We start from the raw sequence: 19903 nt of genomic DNA, 5'->3' as shown, positions 1-19903 counted from the left end.
ACAAAAGCTTTACAACTGTACTAATAAGCAACATCATGATAAACGGAGAAAAGATTGAAGTTGTCAAGGATTTCATTTTACTTGGATCCACAGTCAACACCCATGGAAGCAGCAGTTAAGGAATCAAAAGACGCATTGCATCGGGCAGATGTGCTGCAAAAGACCTCTTTAAAGTGTTGAAAAGCAAAGATTCACCTTGAAGACTAAGATGATCCTGACCCAAGCCATGGTATTTTCAGTTGCATCATATGCATTTAAAAGCTGGGCAATGAATAAGGGAGACCGAAGAAGGATTGACGCCTTTGAATTGTGTTGCCGAAGAATTATTGAATATACCATGGACTGCCAAAAGAATGAAAAAACCTGTCTTGGAAAAAGTACAACCAGAATGATCCTTAGAAGCAAGGATGATGAGGCTGCATCCTGCATACTTTGGACGTGTTGTCAGGCGGGATCAGTCCCTGAAGAAGGACGTCATGCTTGGTAAAGTACAGCGTCAGTGGAAGAGGGGGAAGACCCTCAACGAGGTGAATTGTCACAGTGGCTGCAACAATGGGTTCAAGCATAACAATGTTTTTGAGCATGGTACGGGACCGGGCGCTGTTTCATTCTGTTGTGCATAGAGTTGCTGTGAGTTGGAACTGACTTGACGGCACCTAACAACAACACAGTGCCCCATAAGATGAGATTTAAATAAAATTTTAAGTAGCTTTTTCATTATTCAGTATCATGAAAGTAAAATAAAAATATACTGATTTTAAAACATATTTCTTAAGTTATTTGTGGTTAGTAGCTTTATGCTTGCAAATTAATGGTAATTATAATTTTTTTTAAAATAATTTTTGAAGTAGTTTATGTAGAATTTCTAGAGATGATATTTATAAGTAGTGTGAAAGAGTTTTAATACGGACACTTTAAAAGACATGACTTTTTTGAACAGGACATTTATGTGAGATATAATGTTTTATGAAAGGGTTTAACACATTTGTATTTTTTTAGTCACTTTTATTAAATTCATGTTAATTTCTTTTCACAAAGGGAGAAATCTTACTACATTAAACCAAGTTATGTAAAGTGAATTATTGGATGGTTGGCCAAGTTCGACCTTTTTTTTTTTTTTAAATAATAGCTAATGCATCTCAGTACAGGTAATTTTCTTTAAGGTATTCTAGTTATAGAGGGCTCAATCATTTAGTAAATATTAAGTTCTTTCCATAATGCAGATACTGAGCATTTAAATGAATAAGGCGTGTCCCATTGTCAAGGTAAATGGTCACCATCTATACTTACATAAAAGTTATTGACATATTTGTTCACCTCCTCTGTTTGTTCATAGGTTAAAAGCTCACTTAAATTTCTAGCATAATGGTTACTGTTTAGTCCATATAAAATTATTTTTTTGGGAAAAGGACTTTTGCTGCCTAGTTATCTTTTGCATTTTGGTCAGTCTTGACCACAGCTACAGTTGTTAAGTTGAATATCCCAGAAGGTAAGGTGTTTATAGTTGTCATAAGATAATATATGTAGAAAAACCTTTCATTGATGTTATGAATATTGGGTATTTTTTTAAAACAAAACCTAGAGTTTGGAATCTCTTACTGCCTTTAATGCTTATGCAGTGGCCTGCTGCCTTTGAATACTTTTCAATTTGGTAGACAGTTTATATTACTATTTGGAGCTGGCTCAAAGTACGTATTTGCTAGAAAGGTTATGTTAGTTGGGATGATTTCAGTAACATTTGAGGAAGTTTTCAGAGTTTAATTTTCAGTATTGTAGTGTTAGAGTATTACAGGAGAGAATTTCAATATCTGTTTCATGTGTGTTCGGCATTTTAGAGGCTAAATTTTTTAAAACTAAGTACTCAAGCAAATCCTTTAGTTTTAATTTTGTATACTTAAGTTTGACCATTTTGACTATGATTAAATTGTATATAGTTTTCACTTCATGTAATAACAATTTTCAATTGAGAAAGTTAGCATGGATTTATGAAGAAAACATACAGTTGAAACTTATGCCATATCAAGTCCTCTTTATTTATCTGGCAGACCCATTCCTTGAATATGTATGGCATTGAGTAGGTAAGACGTTGCAAAGCATCTGAAATTTGAAGCATATGTAGAAAATAAGTTATTGAAAAACACCATATAAACTGTAGAAATACTATAAACTGTAGGATGGTATATAAATTTAAGATCTTGCTATTCATAAGGATCAGCTATGGTGGGTGCTTTGGAGAGATCAAGAAGGTTATAGTAGAATAAAAACCCTTTGAATTCTTTGGGTTTGATAATTTTTGATCTCAAATAGGCAGTATTCAATGGGGATTTTGGGGGAAAGGGTGATTTCATATGTGGCTGGTGGGTGTATAAATTGGTATTGTCATTTTGGAGAGTACTTTGCAATTTTCAGTATATTTTACCCTAGAGCACAGGTCAACAAGCTTTTTCTCTGAAGGGTCAGATCGTAAGTATTTTAGGCTTTGGGGGCCAAGAGGCAAAATCGAGGATATTATATAGGTATTTATATTATAAGAGAGAACAAATTTCCACCAAGTTTGATTTGATGAAATTTAACAATTTTTTGTGATAGAGTCCTAATGTGAATAATGGATTTTTTCCGCTTGGGATGACATTTAACCGAATTGGGGTTCTAAGCTAATGTTTCCTGTCTTAAAAGGGACTATGAATGTTCATATATAAAAATTATTTTCAGCTCATAATTTTATGAGCTAAGAATAATTTTTTCTTTACTCTTAGCAGTACAAAAACAGGCAGTGAGTGGGATTTAGTCTGTGAGCTGTAGTTTGCTGACCCCTGTCCTAGAGAAATTTTACATATGTATGCAAGGAGATACATATAACTAGAGGCCTTTAAGTGCCCCCGTGGATATCTTTCAATAACATAATGGTTCGTGGGTTACCAGAAAGCATAATGATACGTACAGTATGATACAATTTTTGTAAATTAAAATAATGCTATAGATGGTTCATGGATATAAAAGAGCTTTTTAAGTATAACAAATGGTATAAGAACTGCACTAATGGCAATGGATTTAGTGGTTGGGGTGTGTTTGGGGGCTAGTGGGGCTAATGAGAGGTTTATAGTTAAAGCTGATATCAGCTATTTTGTAGGATTCCCTAGGTGGAACAAATGGTTAAGCACTTGGCTCAAAGGTTGACGGTTTGAACCAGAGGTGCCTCAAAAGAAAGGCCTAGCAATCTACTTCCGAAAGAACACAGCCACTGAAACCCCTGTGAAACAGTTTTACTTTCATACACATGATGTTGTCATGAGTTGGAACGAACTCCAAAGCAACTGGTTTGGTTTGTTGTTTTTTTATATCTCTTTTAGACATATTGTAAGAATTTTTTAAAAACAACTTTATGGAGATAAAATCTGATGGTTTTTAGTATTTTTGTATATTCAGCAGAACTGTACAACTGTCACCATCAATCCAGGACATTTTTATCACCCCAGAAAGAAACCCTCTACACATGAGCAATCACTGCCCATTTACTGCTGTTAACCTAGGCCCTGGCAACCACTAATCCACTTTTGTCTCTTTGGCTTTTCCTATTCTGGCCATTTCATATAAATGGAATCATACAATCTATGGTCTTTTGTGACTGGCTTGTTTCACTTAGCGTAATGTCTTCAAGGTTCATCCATATTGTAGCATACATCATTACTTAATTCCTTTTTTTTTTTTTAATGCGTAAGGTGAAAAGTTTACAGAGCAAATTAGATTCCCATTCGATAGACTGTACATAAAGTGTTTTATTGCCTTGGTTTCATTTCCCACAGTGTGTCAGCACTCTCCTCATTTCCACCTTGGTTTCCTCATTTTCTTTCGTCCTGTATTTCTACCCCTTTCCTGCCTTCTTGTCTTTGCTTTTGGGCAAATATTGCCCTTTTGATCTCGTATAATTGATTATTCTAAGGCGTACTTTCCTCTTGGGTGTTTATTTTATGGGCTTGTCTGTTTGGCTGGAAGGTGGCCTCTGGTAATGGCTTCCTTTCCATGTCAGTAGAGTGTCTTAGGGCCATTAATTCCTTTTAATGACTGAATAATAATATTCCTTTGTATGAGTATACTACATTTTGTTTATCCATTCATAACAAAATGTTGATGGACATTTGGATTGTTTCTGTTTCTTTGTAGCTGTAAACATTAGTGTACAAATTTTCACATGGTCATAGGTTTTTGTTTCTCTTAGGTTTATACCTAGGAGTGGAATTGCTGGGTCATGGTAACTCAGTGTTTCACATTGTAAGAAATTGCTAAAACTCTTTGAAAGGGATTGTACTATTTTACAATCCAACCAGCAGTGAATGTTGCGGTTTTTTCCATATCCTCACCAACACTTCTTGTTGTTTTTTTGATTTTAGCCATTTAAGTAGGTGTAAAGTGGTATCTCCTTGTGGTTTCCATTTCTATTTCCCAAATGACTCATGACGTTGAGCATTTTTTTTAACGTGCTCATTAGCCATTTGTCTGCACTAGAGAAATGTCTATTCACATCTTTTGCTCATTAAAAAAATTTTTTCATTACGCTTTAGGTGAAAGTTTACAGTGCTAATTTGTTTCTCATTCAAAAAATTACACAAAAATTGTTTTGTGACATTGGTTGCAACCCCCACAATGTGTCAACATTCTCCGCCTTTCCACCCTGGGTTCCCTGTGTCCATTCATCCAGTTTTCCTGTCCCTTCTTGCCTTCTAACTTGCTTTTGGACAGATATTGTCCATTTGGTCTTATATATTTGATTGAACTAAGAAGCATGTTCCTCGGATATGTTATTGTTCGTTTTTTAGGCCTGTCTAATCTAGGGTCGCTATGAGTCGGAATTGACTCGACTGCAGTGGGTTTGGTTTTTTGGTTAATTTTTGGTTGAGAGGTGGACTTCATGAGTGGCTTCAGTTCTGAGTTAGCAGAGTGTCTGGGGGCTACACAGTCTCAGGGGTTTCTCTAGTCTCTGTCAGACCCATAAGTCTGGTCTTTTTTGTGAGTTTGAAATTTGTTCTACATTTTTCTCCCTCTCTGTCTGGGACACTCTATTGTGATTTCTGTCAGAGCAGTTGGTGGTAGTAGCCAGGCACCTCTAGTTCTTCTGGGCTCAGGCTGGTAGAGGCTCTGGTTCGTGGGGTCTGTTCATACTTTGGACTAGTATTTTCCTTGTGTCTTTGGTTTTCTTCATTCTCCTTTGCTCCGAACATGCTGGGACCAATAGATGTATTTTTGATGGCTGGTTGAAAGCTTTTAAGATCCCAAATGCTGCTCACCAAAGTAGGATGTGTAGAACATTTTCTTCATAAATTATGTTACACCAGTTGACCTAGATGTCCCCGTAGACGATGGTCCCCAGTCTTTTGTCCATTTTTTATGGGATATTTGTCATTTTACTGTTGAGTTATGAGTTTTTTATTTCCAAGGATTTTATTTATTTAAAAAACTGGTGACAGTATTACTCTATTTTTTATGCAACGAACACACACTTCTGTGTTTGTTTGCTGGCCGAGCCCTCCCCCAACAAGGCACCCTCCCCCGACAAGTCACCCTCACAAGCTCTGCCATGCTGATCCTCCTCTACATGTTGCAGTTAAAAAAAAAAAAAATATATATATATATATATATATATATTAGCATAGCATGCTTTTGAAAATACCTCATGGCAGGGAGGATATGGCCGGCAAACAAGTGCAGAAGGTGCTGGTTATTTGCATAAAAATATGGTACAGTGTTCATATTTTAAAAATTTGGGTGATGAAAAATCATTATTATTATTTTTTTATGGTTTTCCTTGTTTAAATTGTTGGAGGAAAAATCATGAGGAAATACTCCCTCCATAAGAGAAGAGCAAGAGTATCAGTATTAGTCCGTGGTTTCTTTTTGTTTTAGTGGATACGTGAATGGAATCTAGATTTAAAGGATTTAGAAGTGAATAAGTGATAAAAAATAAGAGACTCTAGGCTATTCTTTCAAGATGCTTGCTAATGAAAGGAGAAAAATACAATTTTACTGATGGTTGAGGGATGGTGAGAAAGATAGCTTTTTTTTTTTTACCCCTTTTAAAAATATTTGGAGAATTGACCATACCTTTTTAGGAGAGGGTATCATGGATTGAATTATGTCCCCCAAAAATGTGTGTTATCAATTTGGCTGAGCCATGATTTCTGGTATTGTGTGATTTTTCTGTATGTTGTAAATCCTGCCTCTGTGATGTTAATGAGGGGGAATGGGCTGCAGTTGTGTTAGTGAGGCAGTACTCAGTCTACAAGATTGGATTGTGTCTTGAGGCAATCTCTTGAGACATAAAGAAGTGAGAGAGGGACGGGGTCCTCATACTACCAAGAAAGCAATGCCTGGAGCAGAGTTCATTCTTTGGACCCAGGGTCCGTGCTCAGAGGAACTCCTAATCTGAGGGAAGACTGGTAAGGCGGCCTATGGAGAGAGAAAGCCTTCCCCGAGAGCTGACACCCTGAATTTGGACTTTTAGCCTACTTTACTGTGAAGAAATAAATTTCTCTTTGTGAAAGCCACGCATTTGTGGTATTTCTGTTATAGCAGCACTAGATGACTAAGACAGAGGGGCAGAGATGAAGGAGGAAATGAAAGAAAAAGTCAGGGTGAAATTGTGACCTAATAGTTGAGCGAAATGAAATGAAGCATAATATTGCTGTTGCAGCATGTGATTTTTGAAGAAGTCGCTTACCTCTTAGGACTTTATTTTTCCCATATGTAAAATGAGAGTATTGAGTTAAATAATCTCTGAGCAATTTTAGCTCTACAGTTCTGTGATTATTTCTAATAGAATAGTTCTGGGTCCATTCTGTTCCCCTGAAGACATTTTCTTTCTAACATGTTTATTATTCTGCAGAATTGTAGTTATGAACACTTTTTCTTTAGTTTTTATGTACTTCAATATGTTATTATGTATAGGTTAACTTTTGGCATGAAAGCAGTGCTTGCTTGTTTGTTTCCTTAATGAAGAGGGGATGTGTTTTTAGAATGCTGACAATATACCGAATGTCGGATAATGGCCACAGCAATTGTCATTTACAGTTGGTGTGTGGTTTTTATACTTTTGTCTTTTTAAAACAGAAAATTCTAATTTATCCTAATTTTTGTTTTTAATAATTTTTTTTGTTTCTAAATCTGCTAAAGTGTCTTCTGCTTGAGTTGTTAATTCAAGAACATTTGTTGTAAAGTTGTAAAATATTGGTGAGGTGTTTATTTTTGTTGTTTTCTAACTGAATAATTTTTATAAGGTAGCATTATGTGTTTGTAAAAATGATGTGTCAGCAGTGTTGTCCTACCTCCTTGTCTGACTTCATAACGGGGAGAAGAGAGAATCACCATCAACGTCGGCACAAAGCTAATCCCCGTGAGGCGGAGGTTAGACGTACCTCCTGTCTCTAACTTTTTTACCAGTTGACACCAACCATCCCTCCCACTCTGTTTCTCTCCTGGGTTTGAGAAATTCATTGCAGTGGCCACACAGAACTCACAGACAATACTCGTAATTATGAAGTTTATTAGGGAAGTAACAGATTACAGTTCAGAACTCTTCGATCAGCTGTGCCCTTCTTCTGAGCTGTGTCCGCAGGCAGGCCTCTCTCTGTCCTTTGACCTCTCAGCCTCACCTCTGCCCTGCTCCTCTAAGTGTTACAAAGCCCTTAGCTCCACCAGTAAGTGCCTGAAGGCACCCTACTCTGCCAGTATGTGTCAGCCTGAAGGTGCTCAGCTCTCTCTCCCCCTGTTGGTCAGGGAGACTAGCTCTGCCAAGTGCCAGGAGGCATACCCCGCTCTACCAGGAAACCTGGTGCCGGTTTCCTGTTTCCTGGTTTTGCTGCTGCCGTTTCTGTGCTGCCGCTTCTTACTGTTCCATGCCATCTTCGAAGTTACAGCTCTCTCTGTCTCCTGGGTCTAGGAGGTTCTCAGCCTAGGTACCATGGGTACAAAGGACGTGCTCTACTCCTGGCGCTTCTTCTTGGTGGTAGTGAGGTTCCCCCTGTCTGCCTTTGGGATGGCTCATTTTAAGCCTGGTAGGATGGCCATACACCTTATTTGCATGATCCTACCCTGGTGGCATAGCGGTTAAGGGCTACGGCTACTGACCCAAAGGTTGGCAGTTAAGATCTACCAGGCACTCTTTGGAAACCCTGTGGGGCAGTGTTCCTCTGTCCTGTAGGGTTGCTGTGAGTCAGAATCGACTCGATGGCATCAGGTTTGTTTGTTTGTTTTTTTACCCCCACAAGGGTACCCTGCATCTTATTTGCATTAAGTTGACATTTTCTTCACCTAAAATTTCTATGAGAAATTACACTTACTGTTTCATTAATTCTTATAGATTCAGACCACCAGTTAGCAGTGCTTAAAACTTTTGTTCCATTTTTGAATATGTGAACTATCTTTGGAAGAAATCTCAATTCAGACTGTGTTGGCTCTCCTTTTCCTAGATGTAATATATGTAATTTTAGTCAAGGGCTGTTAAAGTATTTGGTTATGTAGATATTGTAAATGTGCTATCATTGGTGTAAGTTAAAGGAGAGAGTTGATAATAGCATACTATGATCCTTTAGGGGCAGAGGTTAAAGTGCTCGGTTGTTAACTGAAGGTCGGCAGTTCGAACTCAACAGCTGCTCCTTGGGAGAAAGATGTGCCAGTCTGCTTCTGTAAAGATTTATAGCCTTGGAAACCCTACAGGGTCACTTTGAGTCAGGATTGACTCAGTGGCAGTGGGTTTTTTTTTTTTTTTTTGTTTATTTATGACCCTTTAAATGTAATAAAGTTTGGCAAAATGTAGGGGATAATTTCTTTGTCAAATAGACCCCATTCCCATGTCAATATAGTGGAAACTTTTTTTTTAAATTACAGAATAAGCAATTTCTTCAAAGACCTTTGTTAAGTTCCACAGACAACCAGTAGGGGATCTCCTCTACAGCCAATTTCAATACTGTGTACAATTAATGATACTGTTGGGGTATTTTATAAAATATTAGTAAGTGGCTTTGTGAGAGTTTTTAGTTTTAACTCTAGAAATATTTAACTCTAGTTTTAGTTTTAACTCTAGAAATATTTGAAGATTGAGTATTGTTTTGATAATCATGCTTTGTTTTAAGTGATATTAAATTTCAAAATTAGTTAAATACTGAGCCTTTCAGAGGAAACATGAAATGCTGAAATTGTAACAGTACCAGCACAGTTATTTGCATATAGTGCGGATCAGAACGAGTCTTCAAAAAAAAAAGAATCTGAATAATTTTTTAAGATTGATCATTTAAATACTAGGAACATACTTTTTTTTTTCTTTCCGTTGTACCTCTTGGCCACTTGGTTAATAGCTGGACTTACCGGAATTAATACATGCATCATTTTTCATTCTCCTTGATATTAATTAGATAGGTAGTTTCTTTGAAAATGATGCTTACTCTGAAAATGTAATTAATGATGTGTTATTTCCAAAATATTATTTTGTTCCCAAAACTGATTTTAGAAGAAAGGATTCGACATTGTCAGTTTAATGAATGAGAGAGGGATAATAACTTTTTGAAAACAGGTAGCTTAATACTTTCTAGGAAATTGATCAATAAATAAAGTTTATTATTTTTTATTATTAAAATTTTTCATCATTAAATAAAAGTGTTTTGTTTTGAAAATTAGTTATGAAGAAATTTAAAACATGTCTCAGGGTAAAACTTCACAGTTAATATTAAATAATCCACAGAGATATGGTACTCAATACTTTATTAACCCAAGAATAAAAAATAGTAACTAAAGATAAAAGTGTTACGGTTCAACTGCTTTTGCATGTTATTGGAAAACGATAAGTCATTGTTTTGTATTCCTGTGTGTCAGTTTCTGGCATGAGATGTGTATCTTCTCTCTTATTTGAAATACTGGAGAAAAGTACCAGATTTAGTTCTCTGCAATGTTTTGTGTAAAATGTGATGTTATATTGTTTCTTCCTATTAAGGGAATTATGGTGTTTCTGAATTCAAGAGAATGCTTATACATTTTTTTAGTGTGATCTGCTTATTTTAAGTGTAAACATACGAAGACTAATTTATGCCATGTACCAAATTTGCTTGGGTAAAAACCTCAACACCACAGTAATTTTCACAAAAGAAAGGGAAAAGAAGCAGCATTTTTGGATATATTTGGATATTCTCTTTGCGTATGCATAATACAAGTTGAAAGCAAAAGGCATTTTTAAGATTGTTTTAGTAGTTAATGCTTTTGTAGTCATAAAATTATGAGCAGTGATCTTTCAGGAATGTGAAACAAATATTGTGTATTTAAATCTCTTAATTCTGATTTAGGTAATGTCAAGTTGAATAACAAAATGTTGAACGTTTGGAAAGTGGAAAGACATTGGAACATATTTAATGTGCAGCTGTTCTACAGCAAATTGAAACTGACGTATTTCATCCCGTGCTTATTAAAATGTTGTCTCTGTGAACATTTGGGTCTTTTCTTTTTGTTTCAGATATTTGGTTTCCAGGCAGGAGTGACCTCTTTGGATTGTAGGGGATCTTACAGTTTACCTGTACCAATTATTCCCTCTGTCAGCACTGCTGTTTATGGTAAACTTCTGAAACTTCCCATGTGCTGGTAAGTATTATATGTTAAAGTGTGGTTTATGTTAATTTTAATTTATTATCTTAGGAGGGAAAAATTTCAAATGTATCTTTCTTATGCCAGCCTGTTTTATACAAAATGTTTGAGAAAAATACCTCAAGTTCTGTTGTCTTTATTTGAAATACCAAAAATCTGCTTTTATCTCTGAAATGGGTTAGTTCGTAGCATCTTTTGTGGTCATAATAACTTTTGTTTGGGTAATAACTATAAATCTGTATTGGAGCTAAAGTAAAATGCTGTTCTAGACTGAAATAGACACTGCAGGACAAGTCCCCCCCCGCCCCCCCTTTTTTGGGAAAAGATAAAAAGTTGGCAAGTTAATATCAAGGCCAGAGTATTTATTAAGTAACAGTTTCATATGTATTCCTAGCCACTGAGAAAAGTATACCAATGACATATTGTTAGAATATTTGATGCTGAGTAGTAGCTGCATTTTGGAAGAAATTGATTTTAACTGTTGTCATTTTAATTGAGTATTGAGTTGCTTTTATTTGGAGGTTTTATTTTCTGAAATTCAACTAGATTTATGGAAAGAAAGAAGTAATTGTTTAAATGTTTGAAATAAGTTTTAAATATATGAAGTTATTTTCTAGTGAAATATTTCTTCAATTTTTAATTTGGTTTATTTGGATTATATCTTTCCTTTCTTGTCCTAATTAGTAAGCTTATTTCTTCAGGGTATGCTTTCTAGTTATTTATGAAAAGTAATATAATAGAAAAATAGATATTACTTTATCTAAAGAGATTTTTAAATCTAAAAATGCTTCCTTTGATAAAAATATGTTCCTTTCATATATATCTTTTAAAATGAAATTAATAATGCAGATGCTCACATTTTCAAGAAAACTTGCCTATTGACACAGAAAATTAAAAGAAACATTTCAGTTAATCTTAGAACCAGTTCCTCTGTAAAATAAAACCATTATCAAAGGATTATTCTTAATTCCTCTTAATAAATTTCATTTTGTCCAATCTCATCCACATTTCTCATGTCATTTATGTTGTGTAGAGATGGATTTCACTTTTTCAGTTTTTATTTGCATATATGTAAGGTGTAACATTTGAGCTAATTTTGGTGTTCTGATCTATCAAGAAATACCTTGGGACATGTATTTATTTACAGGCACATTTGATATGTGTATATCATCTTTAATAGATATTTTGTGAAAACTATTTCCTCAGTTACATGCTGATTTATTTATCATTTACTAGACCAAGACAAAAATTTCATTACAAACACTTGGTATAATTTACTATAGAAAATGTTTAACAGCATCTTAAAAAGCCAAAATATCCAAAATGAATAGTAGCCATTACATGAAAGAATTGAATGGGTAGATAAGTAATACTATACATTCGTTAAGGCTTATTTTAAGAACACGTAGGGGTTACTATAAATATTGTCAAATGTAACTTTAAGTATAGACATGTAATACTGAAAGCATCAGATCAGAGAGCTCATTCTTTTGGATGTGTTTTGCTTTTTTGTAGATAAAACCACTTTTTCATTATTTCAGTGATGTTTGCTGTGCTTCACCGAAGTATATCTCTTTGAAATATTTTTTTAAAGCCGGTTTTCTTGATAAATAGAAAGTAAATTATCTTACTTTAATATATTTATTCTTAGCAACTCTAAATTGAAAGTAATAAAAACCTCAATAAATTGAGATGTGGCTTAGTTAAAGTGTAGTTTGAAGTGGATAAAATACATTATGTAGTGCTTGAATTAAATAAAAATCAATATGAGCGCTAAGAGTTTTGTTTAACTCATGCAGGGAGTGAGAATTATTTTAGTAAGGCACCTGATTATGTCATGGCTTGTCAAATTTGTTTCTACTGGTGGTCTCCCCCTTACTCAAATTATACCAGCACTTTCATTTGGGTTTTTAAAATTCACATTCCAGAGTTTCTTAAGTACATGCTACTACATGCACTAGCGTGCATACACACACACCTTTTTTTTTTTTTTTTTAATAGTGAGAGGAGTGTATTTACTATAGGCTGTGATTTTTCAAACAAAGACACTTTATGGCTCGTTTCAAAAATAAGTAGTATGTTTTGAGTTAGCAGTGGAAATCTAAACTTTATATAAACCAGCAAAATAGTTTGTACTTTGTATTTTAAGATATTTTCAAATTGAACTGTTAATTATGCATGAAGTTTCAAACTAATTTTACTTTCAATCAGATTTGTTAATAAATTTTTAAAAATGCTATTTAATTAACAATGAAATAGGGTTATTTTCTCTCATTTAAGTGTTTCTATTAATATATACTTGCCTCAGTAAAAAAGCTGTTCCTAAACTTAGGTTTCTTAGAATTTAGTTAAAAAAAATGTTTCGGTTATTTTCTTTCTTTCTGTACTATATAATTCCGCAACATATAAACTTGTCAAAAATTTTTTTCCCCATTATTTTACATGAGGTTAACATTTAGTCCTTTCTAGGTAGTCCCTCAGAAAAGGGTAGAATGTGTAGAGTAGGGTAGGAAGGACACAGTGACCAATAATATTTAATGACAAAAATCTTTTATTTATTTTATTGTACTTTAGATGAAGGTTTACAGAACAAACTAGCTTCTCATTAAACAGCACACATATTGTTTTATGATATTGGTTAACAGCCCCACAACATGTCAACACTCTCCCTTCTCGGCCTTCCGTTCCCTATTAACCAGCTTTCCTGTCCCTTCCTGCCTTCTAGTGCTTACCCCTGGGCTAGTGTGCCCCTTTTGTCTTGTCTTTTTTTTTATGGGCCTGTCTAATCTTTGCTTAAAGGGTGAACCTCAGGAGTGACTTCATTACTGAGCTAAAAGGGTGTCTGGAGGCCATATTCTTGGGGTTTCTCTAAGTCTCTCTCAGGCCAGTAAGTCTGGTCTTTTTTTGTGAGTGAGAATTTTGTTCTACACTTTCCTCCAGCTCTGTCTGGAACCCTCTATTGTGGTCCCTGTCAGAGCAGTAATGACAAAAATCTTGAGAAATTAAATGTGAATTTACCTCTGTTTTTTTCCAATGTATGGTTATTTGAAGACCAGTAAATCTTGGGGGATAGTTAAAGGATAACCTTGTTATCACCTTGTTGTTTTCGAAACAACACAGAAACAATAATAAACATTTTACCTGTAGTTTTAAAAACTTTTATTGAAATATTATATACTTATCAGGCCTTTGAACCGGTTCATTCCAGTTTGAACCCCTGTTGAGAATTTGCGTTTCTACTCCAGAAATACCGATCAGAATCTACAATTTTTACAAGATCCCAGGTGATTCTTAGGCCTAACAAATACTGAGAACTGCTGCTTTACTGGTGGTTTTTAGAGTTGGTCCCTAACCAGAAGCATTAGCATTGCCTGGGAACTTTCTCAGCAGGCGTATGAACCAGAACAAACTGGTTTGAAGCCCTGATACTTACAGAAAAGTGCATATGTGTTATGAGTATGTATCAAGGTTTTTTGTAACTGAACACTCCTTTGTAACCAGCTCAAAGATCAAGAAACAGAACGTTATCAGCATCCCAGAAGTCTCTCTCATTCTCTCTTTTTGTTACAACTATCTCCCCACCCCCAAGGTTAATTACTTCCCTGACTTCTAATAGATTAGTTTTGTCCCTTTTGGGGCTTCATATAAATGGAGTCATACAATATATATTTCTTTTTGACTGACTTCTATCACTCAAAATAATGTTTGTTAAGATTCATACCTTACTGTGGAATACTGTAGTTTTAGATTATTCATGTTTGCTCCTGTATACTATTACATTACATGGGTATTGATGGTTTACTTGCTTTTGATCTGTAATTTTAATTTAAAAATAAGTTCCTGAAATTAGTGTCAATTTTTTTTTTTTTTTATTCTTCCACATTTTTTCCTTTTCCTTAAGAAGATCCCGTTGTATTAGGGGAGACTAGATGGTATATTGTGTAGATGGTATCTAATCAACTACCTGTGGTACAGATGGCTAGCGTGCTCAACTGCTAACCAAAAAGTTGGGAGGTTTGAGTCTACCCAGAGGCACCTTGGAAGAAAGGCCTGGCAGTCTGCTTCTGAAAAATCAGCCATTGAAAACCCTATGGAGCACTGTTCTACTCTGACACACATAGTATTGCCATGAGTTGGAATTGACTCTATAACAACGAGTTTAGTTTTTGTTTTTTTTTGGTTGGTTTACCTGTGGCTTGCTAGGTGCAGTGCTAAGTGTTGGGGTTGGGGAAAGAGTGTAGTAGAATGTAAAGAGAGAGTTTCTGGTCATTAAAACTTACTGTCTAGTAGAGAAGGTACATATGAAACAATTGTCTTAAAATTACAAAATTAAGGTTCAAGCAGTATGTCCTGTGAGTTAAATAAAGAATACAGAAATTCTTGGGGTGTCAGGGATAGTTTCAGAGAAGAGGTAGCATTAGAACTGGGCTTTAATGGTTGAATCAGATTTTCATGCATTGAAAGGTTGGTTGATGTGTGGGATGCTTTCTGGGGCACAACATAGTCTAAATGAATAGTCTGTTGGAACTGTCACAGGATACACTTGGGGAGGGGGTAGGAGGAGGAATTTGGGAATTGACTCTGGGCCTAGACTTGTACACAGCAAATAAGGATGCTTATGCTTTTTAATATGAACAGTTAAAATAGTTAAGTCAGTTAATCAAGTATTTATTGCTTCATTTCTTCTTGAATCAGGTATGCTAAGTTCTCCAACCATATTAGAAACACAAATTCACTTTGTTTTATAATTTAGGATTTAAAAATGTGATCTTAATTGTAAAGAGATATATACAGCATACTTTGGAAGTTCAGAATATAGAGAAATTATTTTGGCTTAAAAAGTCATGGAGTACGTGGAGGAGGTAACTTTTAAGTAGGTTATTAAAGACTGGGTAGGATCTGAAAGAGAATACTATATATATATATATATATATATATATATATGTATTTATACTACGCTAATGAAATCAGTTGCTGGGAGTTGATTCTGACTCTTGGCAACCCCACGTGTGTCGCAGTAGAACCATGCTCTGCAGTGTTTTCCACAGCTGATTTTTTGGAAGTAGGTTGCCGGGCCTTTCTTTTGAAGCATCTCTAGGTGAACTTGAACCTCCAACCTTTTGGTTAGCAGCCAAGTGCACTAACCGTTTGTACCACCCAGGGAGTCCTTATACCATTCTAGGTAACTAGTTTAAGTAAAACGTTTCCATAATAACCCTATGAGGTAGGGTGATGTTTCCTCTTATAAAACTAAAGGTCACTGAGGCTCATTATCTTGTCCAAAGTCAGACAGTGGTTGGACAAGGATTTATATGGAACATCATCTGATTTCAAAGTCCTTGATCCCTTTCTTACCTAAAGAAGTGAGGGTGTACTTTACCTTTTGTTAATCACCTTTGAAATCCCAGTGTACTTTTTGCCTTATTGTAAAACTGGTGGATTGAGAGGCTAGTTATGATAGTACAGCTAATAAATCTGAGCTCTGCTAGTACAAGTTAGTAGTATATAGACATTACTGTAATTCTCATCTCACAGAATAGTAGATATGAGGTTTGCTTGGGAATCTTAAGCATTAGTTTAGTTTCTGAGTCCTTATGATACATATTTGATTTATACATGTAAATCTGTCAATCCATGGGTGGCACAAATGTTTAGCTGAATTCAGTTTGTAATACAAACCTATCCAGAAGCACCTTGGAAGAAAGGCCTTGACGATGTGCTTCTGAAAGTCCATGGCTGTGAAGCCCCTATGGGGGGCAGCTCTACTCTGAAACACATGAGATCGCAGTGAGTCAGAATTAACTCTGCAGCAGCTGGTGGTAGTAGTAGTATCCACTGCTTAAACATTTTATTCAAAGGTAGTTAGCTACTTTCTGAGGCAACAAGATTCATTGTTAGGTAGCTCTAAAATTTTATTTTATTGAATTAAAATATGTTTCCATGTGAAGTCCGTACTTGTATTGCTGCCTGAGTATAAGTTTTCTCTCTTCTATAATTGTTTATATATTTCACGAGCCAGTCTCACTCTCATCAGAATGTGGGGAAACACATTTTTTTTTTTTTAAATTGAGGTATCACTCTAATCATTCATTCCTTGTCACAATGCTTGTAACCTTGAGTTTTGACCAGTTATGGAACAGTTCATTTGTAAGAGGAAGATGCTTCTGTGGAATCTGTCTTTGAGTTCAGTGTTAATTAGGAGATAAGGAATGAGTGCTCGTAGGCTCTTGGTATTGATGTGGTGTCTTACTGAAAGGTGACGCAGATACTGGTCTTTTTGCCTCTTTGAAACTGAAAATGACGCAGCCATTTTTCTGCTTCAGCTAAGAATGACACGAGGGTAAATGCTTTCAGTTTTAATGGAAGCTGGGCCCTTCAAGCATACCAAAATGCCAGTAATACTTATTAGGAAACAGAGAATAAGTAACCACACAGGGCTTAAAATGTGTTTGCTCTGCTGCCCTGTCCTTAAATTACCAGTTTGAGAATCCAGAGTTAGGTGTTTCTGATGGTCCTGGAGATAGATGTTTGTATCCCTTTGTTTCCAAAGCTGTGTTTATTTTCATCTGCTTGCTTTTTTGATTAACATTCTCTTTAACAGTATTTCTTACAAGTGGAAAGACTTAACGGGGATGTTAATTCTCTTATTTCCACTTAAGCGGCAGCTTTGGTTCTTCTGTCATCTGGGATGTATTTTGAACTGAAAATAAACATTGGCATCACATGTTACAATTTTCTCATTTCAGAGATGAGAAAACTGAGTCCCAGAAAGGTCAGTGTACTTGCCTAAAAGCCCACAATTAATATTAGTGGTTTATTTTCCTCATCCTTATTTTCAGCCATACAATTTTGCTTTTAATGTTGTCTGTCAATCTTAGTGTAACTCCAAGGCCGAAGCTAATTTTGCCTCTTTTATGTCTTTTGCTTTTTGCTTGAAATACTTACCCATTAGATTGACGTAGTTGTACCTAAAAATTACCCAAGTAAAAAATGATCAAGCAAACATTTGGGATAGTTCTACTTACTTTGGGGAGGAGAAAGAGTTGAATTTGTTAGAATTCCTTGGGTCACATTTGCAGTTTTATCTTCATAGTAGTTTTTGCTGTTACAGTTTTCTGGGATTGTTGACTTATAACAAATTTTTTTCTGCAGAAAGATTTTATGTTTCTGTGAAAAGAGAGATGTTTTTGTACTTAATTTTCTTGTCATTTTAAAAATGCTTTAAAGATGTTTATCTGTTAAACCGTTCAAAAGTTAGACATAGTACTTGACTTCCTTAGATTATAGACATTTGAGTACTACAAAATCAAATCAAAATTAAAGCACTTGAACAACTGTTAATTCAAATGACTATTCATTTGTTCACTTGCTTTTATTCAAGATAGGACATAGAAGGTTTCAGGAAAAATAGGAAGATTAGAATCTTGTACCTTTTCTTTAGATGAATTTGTAAACTCACAGTTTCATGCATCTGTGCTGTGTGTGTGTATGTGTATGTTTAAAGTTATGTTTAGACACCATATACATATTGGCTTCAGGGCCTTTTTGTTATTAACAATGGTGCTTGTTATAGTTATTGGAAAATAGGAGTTTTTAAAAGCATAATAATAAAAAAATCTAAAATTAGTTTTGTTAGCAGTATTCATTTAAAAAATACTCTCATAGGCCTAGTGCTCATTGCTATTCAGTTTCGAAATATAAGAGAATACTGGAGTACAGCTCTTTGAGGTATTGTTAAATTTTGAATCAGTTTAGCCAAGGCACTTATTGTGATGATAAATTTATTTCTGTGATGGTGGATGTTAATGTTCGTTTTACCAGTTTGATGAAATAGAATATATTTTAGTAGAATAAAGATGATATGAACACAGTCCAGTGTATAGCCACATAGCTAAACATTTCAGGATAGTCCAGGATTCATGCTAGTCTCTGAAAAACCCAGCTTAGTCAGATCCTCTTGAAACTGACATACATCGCTCGGGCAGGTTTCTGCTTCAAAGGCAGACAAATCAAAGTATGACTCAATTTCATCAAAATGTATGAATGTCTTTTGAAATTGTAATCTTATTTCTATCAAATGTTCTGTGGTTCCTAAAAAATCTGTAGGTCTTTTAAAGAAGCTTGGGCCAGTTAAGCAGTGAGAAAGGTCAGCAATCTTCATTTGTAACTGGTCTAGTTCATAATCCATTTCATAGCTGAACTTGAATTTCTTTCAGGAATGCTCTTTTTTTCCCTCTACTTAAAGTTTTATATCGGACATATAAGAATATGCAATATTGTGAGCCACTAAATCGTGTTAAGTCCAAATTTTACTGCCTTAAAAGAAAAATAAATGCATGCTTCACTTCATGTCATTAGCCTACACATGAGAGATGCTTAAGGGCATAATTATAGCAAAAATATCACGTTCTAGTCATTTTCTCCATTACGTCACACAGTAAACTTGATTTGGAAAGCTCATAGTTTAAACTATTCTAATAAGATGGACATACCAGCTTTCTCTGTGCATTTGGCTAAATTATTGAATTAATTTTTTCTGGACTTATTTTGCAATAACTCTCTTTGTAGCAGTTGAGTTCACTCGAAACCAAACTTCTTATACTGTAGTAGATAGTTAAGTCTTACTAGTACTATCTACTAAGGTATGATATTTTCTGGGGAACTGTAATCTCAGAATGGAGTCTCTGGTTGATGCAAATGATTAAGCACTGGGGTATTAACTGAAAGATTGGTGACTTGAACTCACCCAGAGGTGCCTTAGAAGAAAGACCTGGTGATCTGCTTCTGAAAGGTCACAGCCATAAAAACCCTTTGGAAATGCAGTTCTACTCTGAAACACACAGGGTTGACATGAGTAGGAATTGACCTGATGGTGACTGGTTTGGTTTTTAGACCTCAGATCAGACATACAATAGTGTATCACATACCAGATGGCTCTGCATTAGGGCCTTAATGATATATTAAGATCAGGGCATGATATAATTAAATCTTACAGTTTATGAAATCTGTGTTGTGTGACTTGGGGCACACTTGCCATTTCTTTTTAACAGAGCCTTTCCATTATTAATCAGGTATTTGTGTGTGTGTGTGTGTGTGTGTGTGTGTATTTCTTAGAACATTTCTTGGTCTTGCTCAGACTTTGTGTTTTTGTCTTCTGCTAACTCTTTAATACTTAAATCTTCTTTTGTCTCCTTGTTGAAATGATAAAAGCAGGGAAGGACGACCAGGATAGATAGTGAATAGATATTTTCTCAGGCTTTTTGAACAGTGGTCCCAAATCATTTTC

At 35.2% G+C, this 19903-nt stretch overlaps 1 protein-coding gene across 16 annotated transcripts in view; it reads left to right on the top strand.

The window, feature by feature from the left end:
* VPS13B (vacuolar protein sorting 13 homolog B) overlaps positions 1-19903 on the top strand; it is a 915182-nt gene that overhangs the window by 125823 nt on the left and 769456 nt on the right. For all 16 annotated transcript variants that reach the window (XM_049854597.1, XM_049854595.1, XM_049854593.1 and 13 more), the window contains one exon: positions 10490-10614. In XM_049854597.1, coding sequence (XP_049710554.1) covers positions 10490-10614 — 125 coding nt within the window. The remainder of the gene's footprint in view (positions 1-10489; positions 10615-19903) is intronic.

The sequence above is a fragment of the Elephas maximus genome, chromosome 15, assembly GCF_024166365.1.
Source record: "Elephas maximus indicus isolate mEleMax1 chromosome 15, mEleMax1 primary haplotype, whole genome shotgun sequence".
Lineage (NCBI taxonomy): Eukaryota > Metazoa > Chordata > Mammalia > Proboscidea > Elephantidae > Elephas > Elephas maximus.
This window is presented reverse-complemented; position numbering and strand designations above follow the sequence as displayed.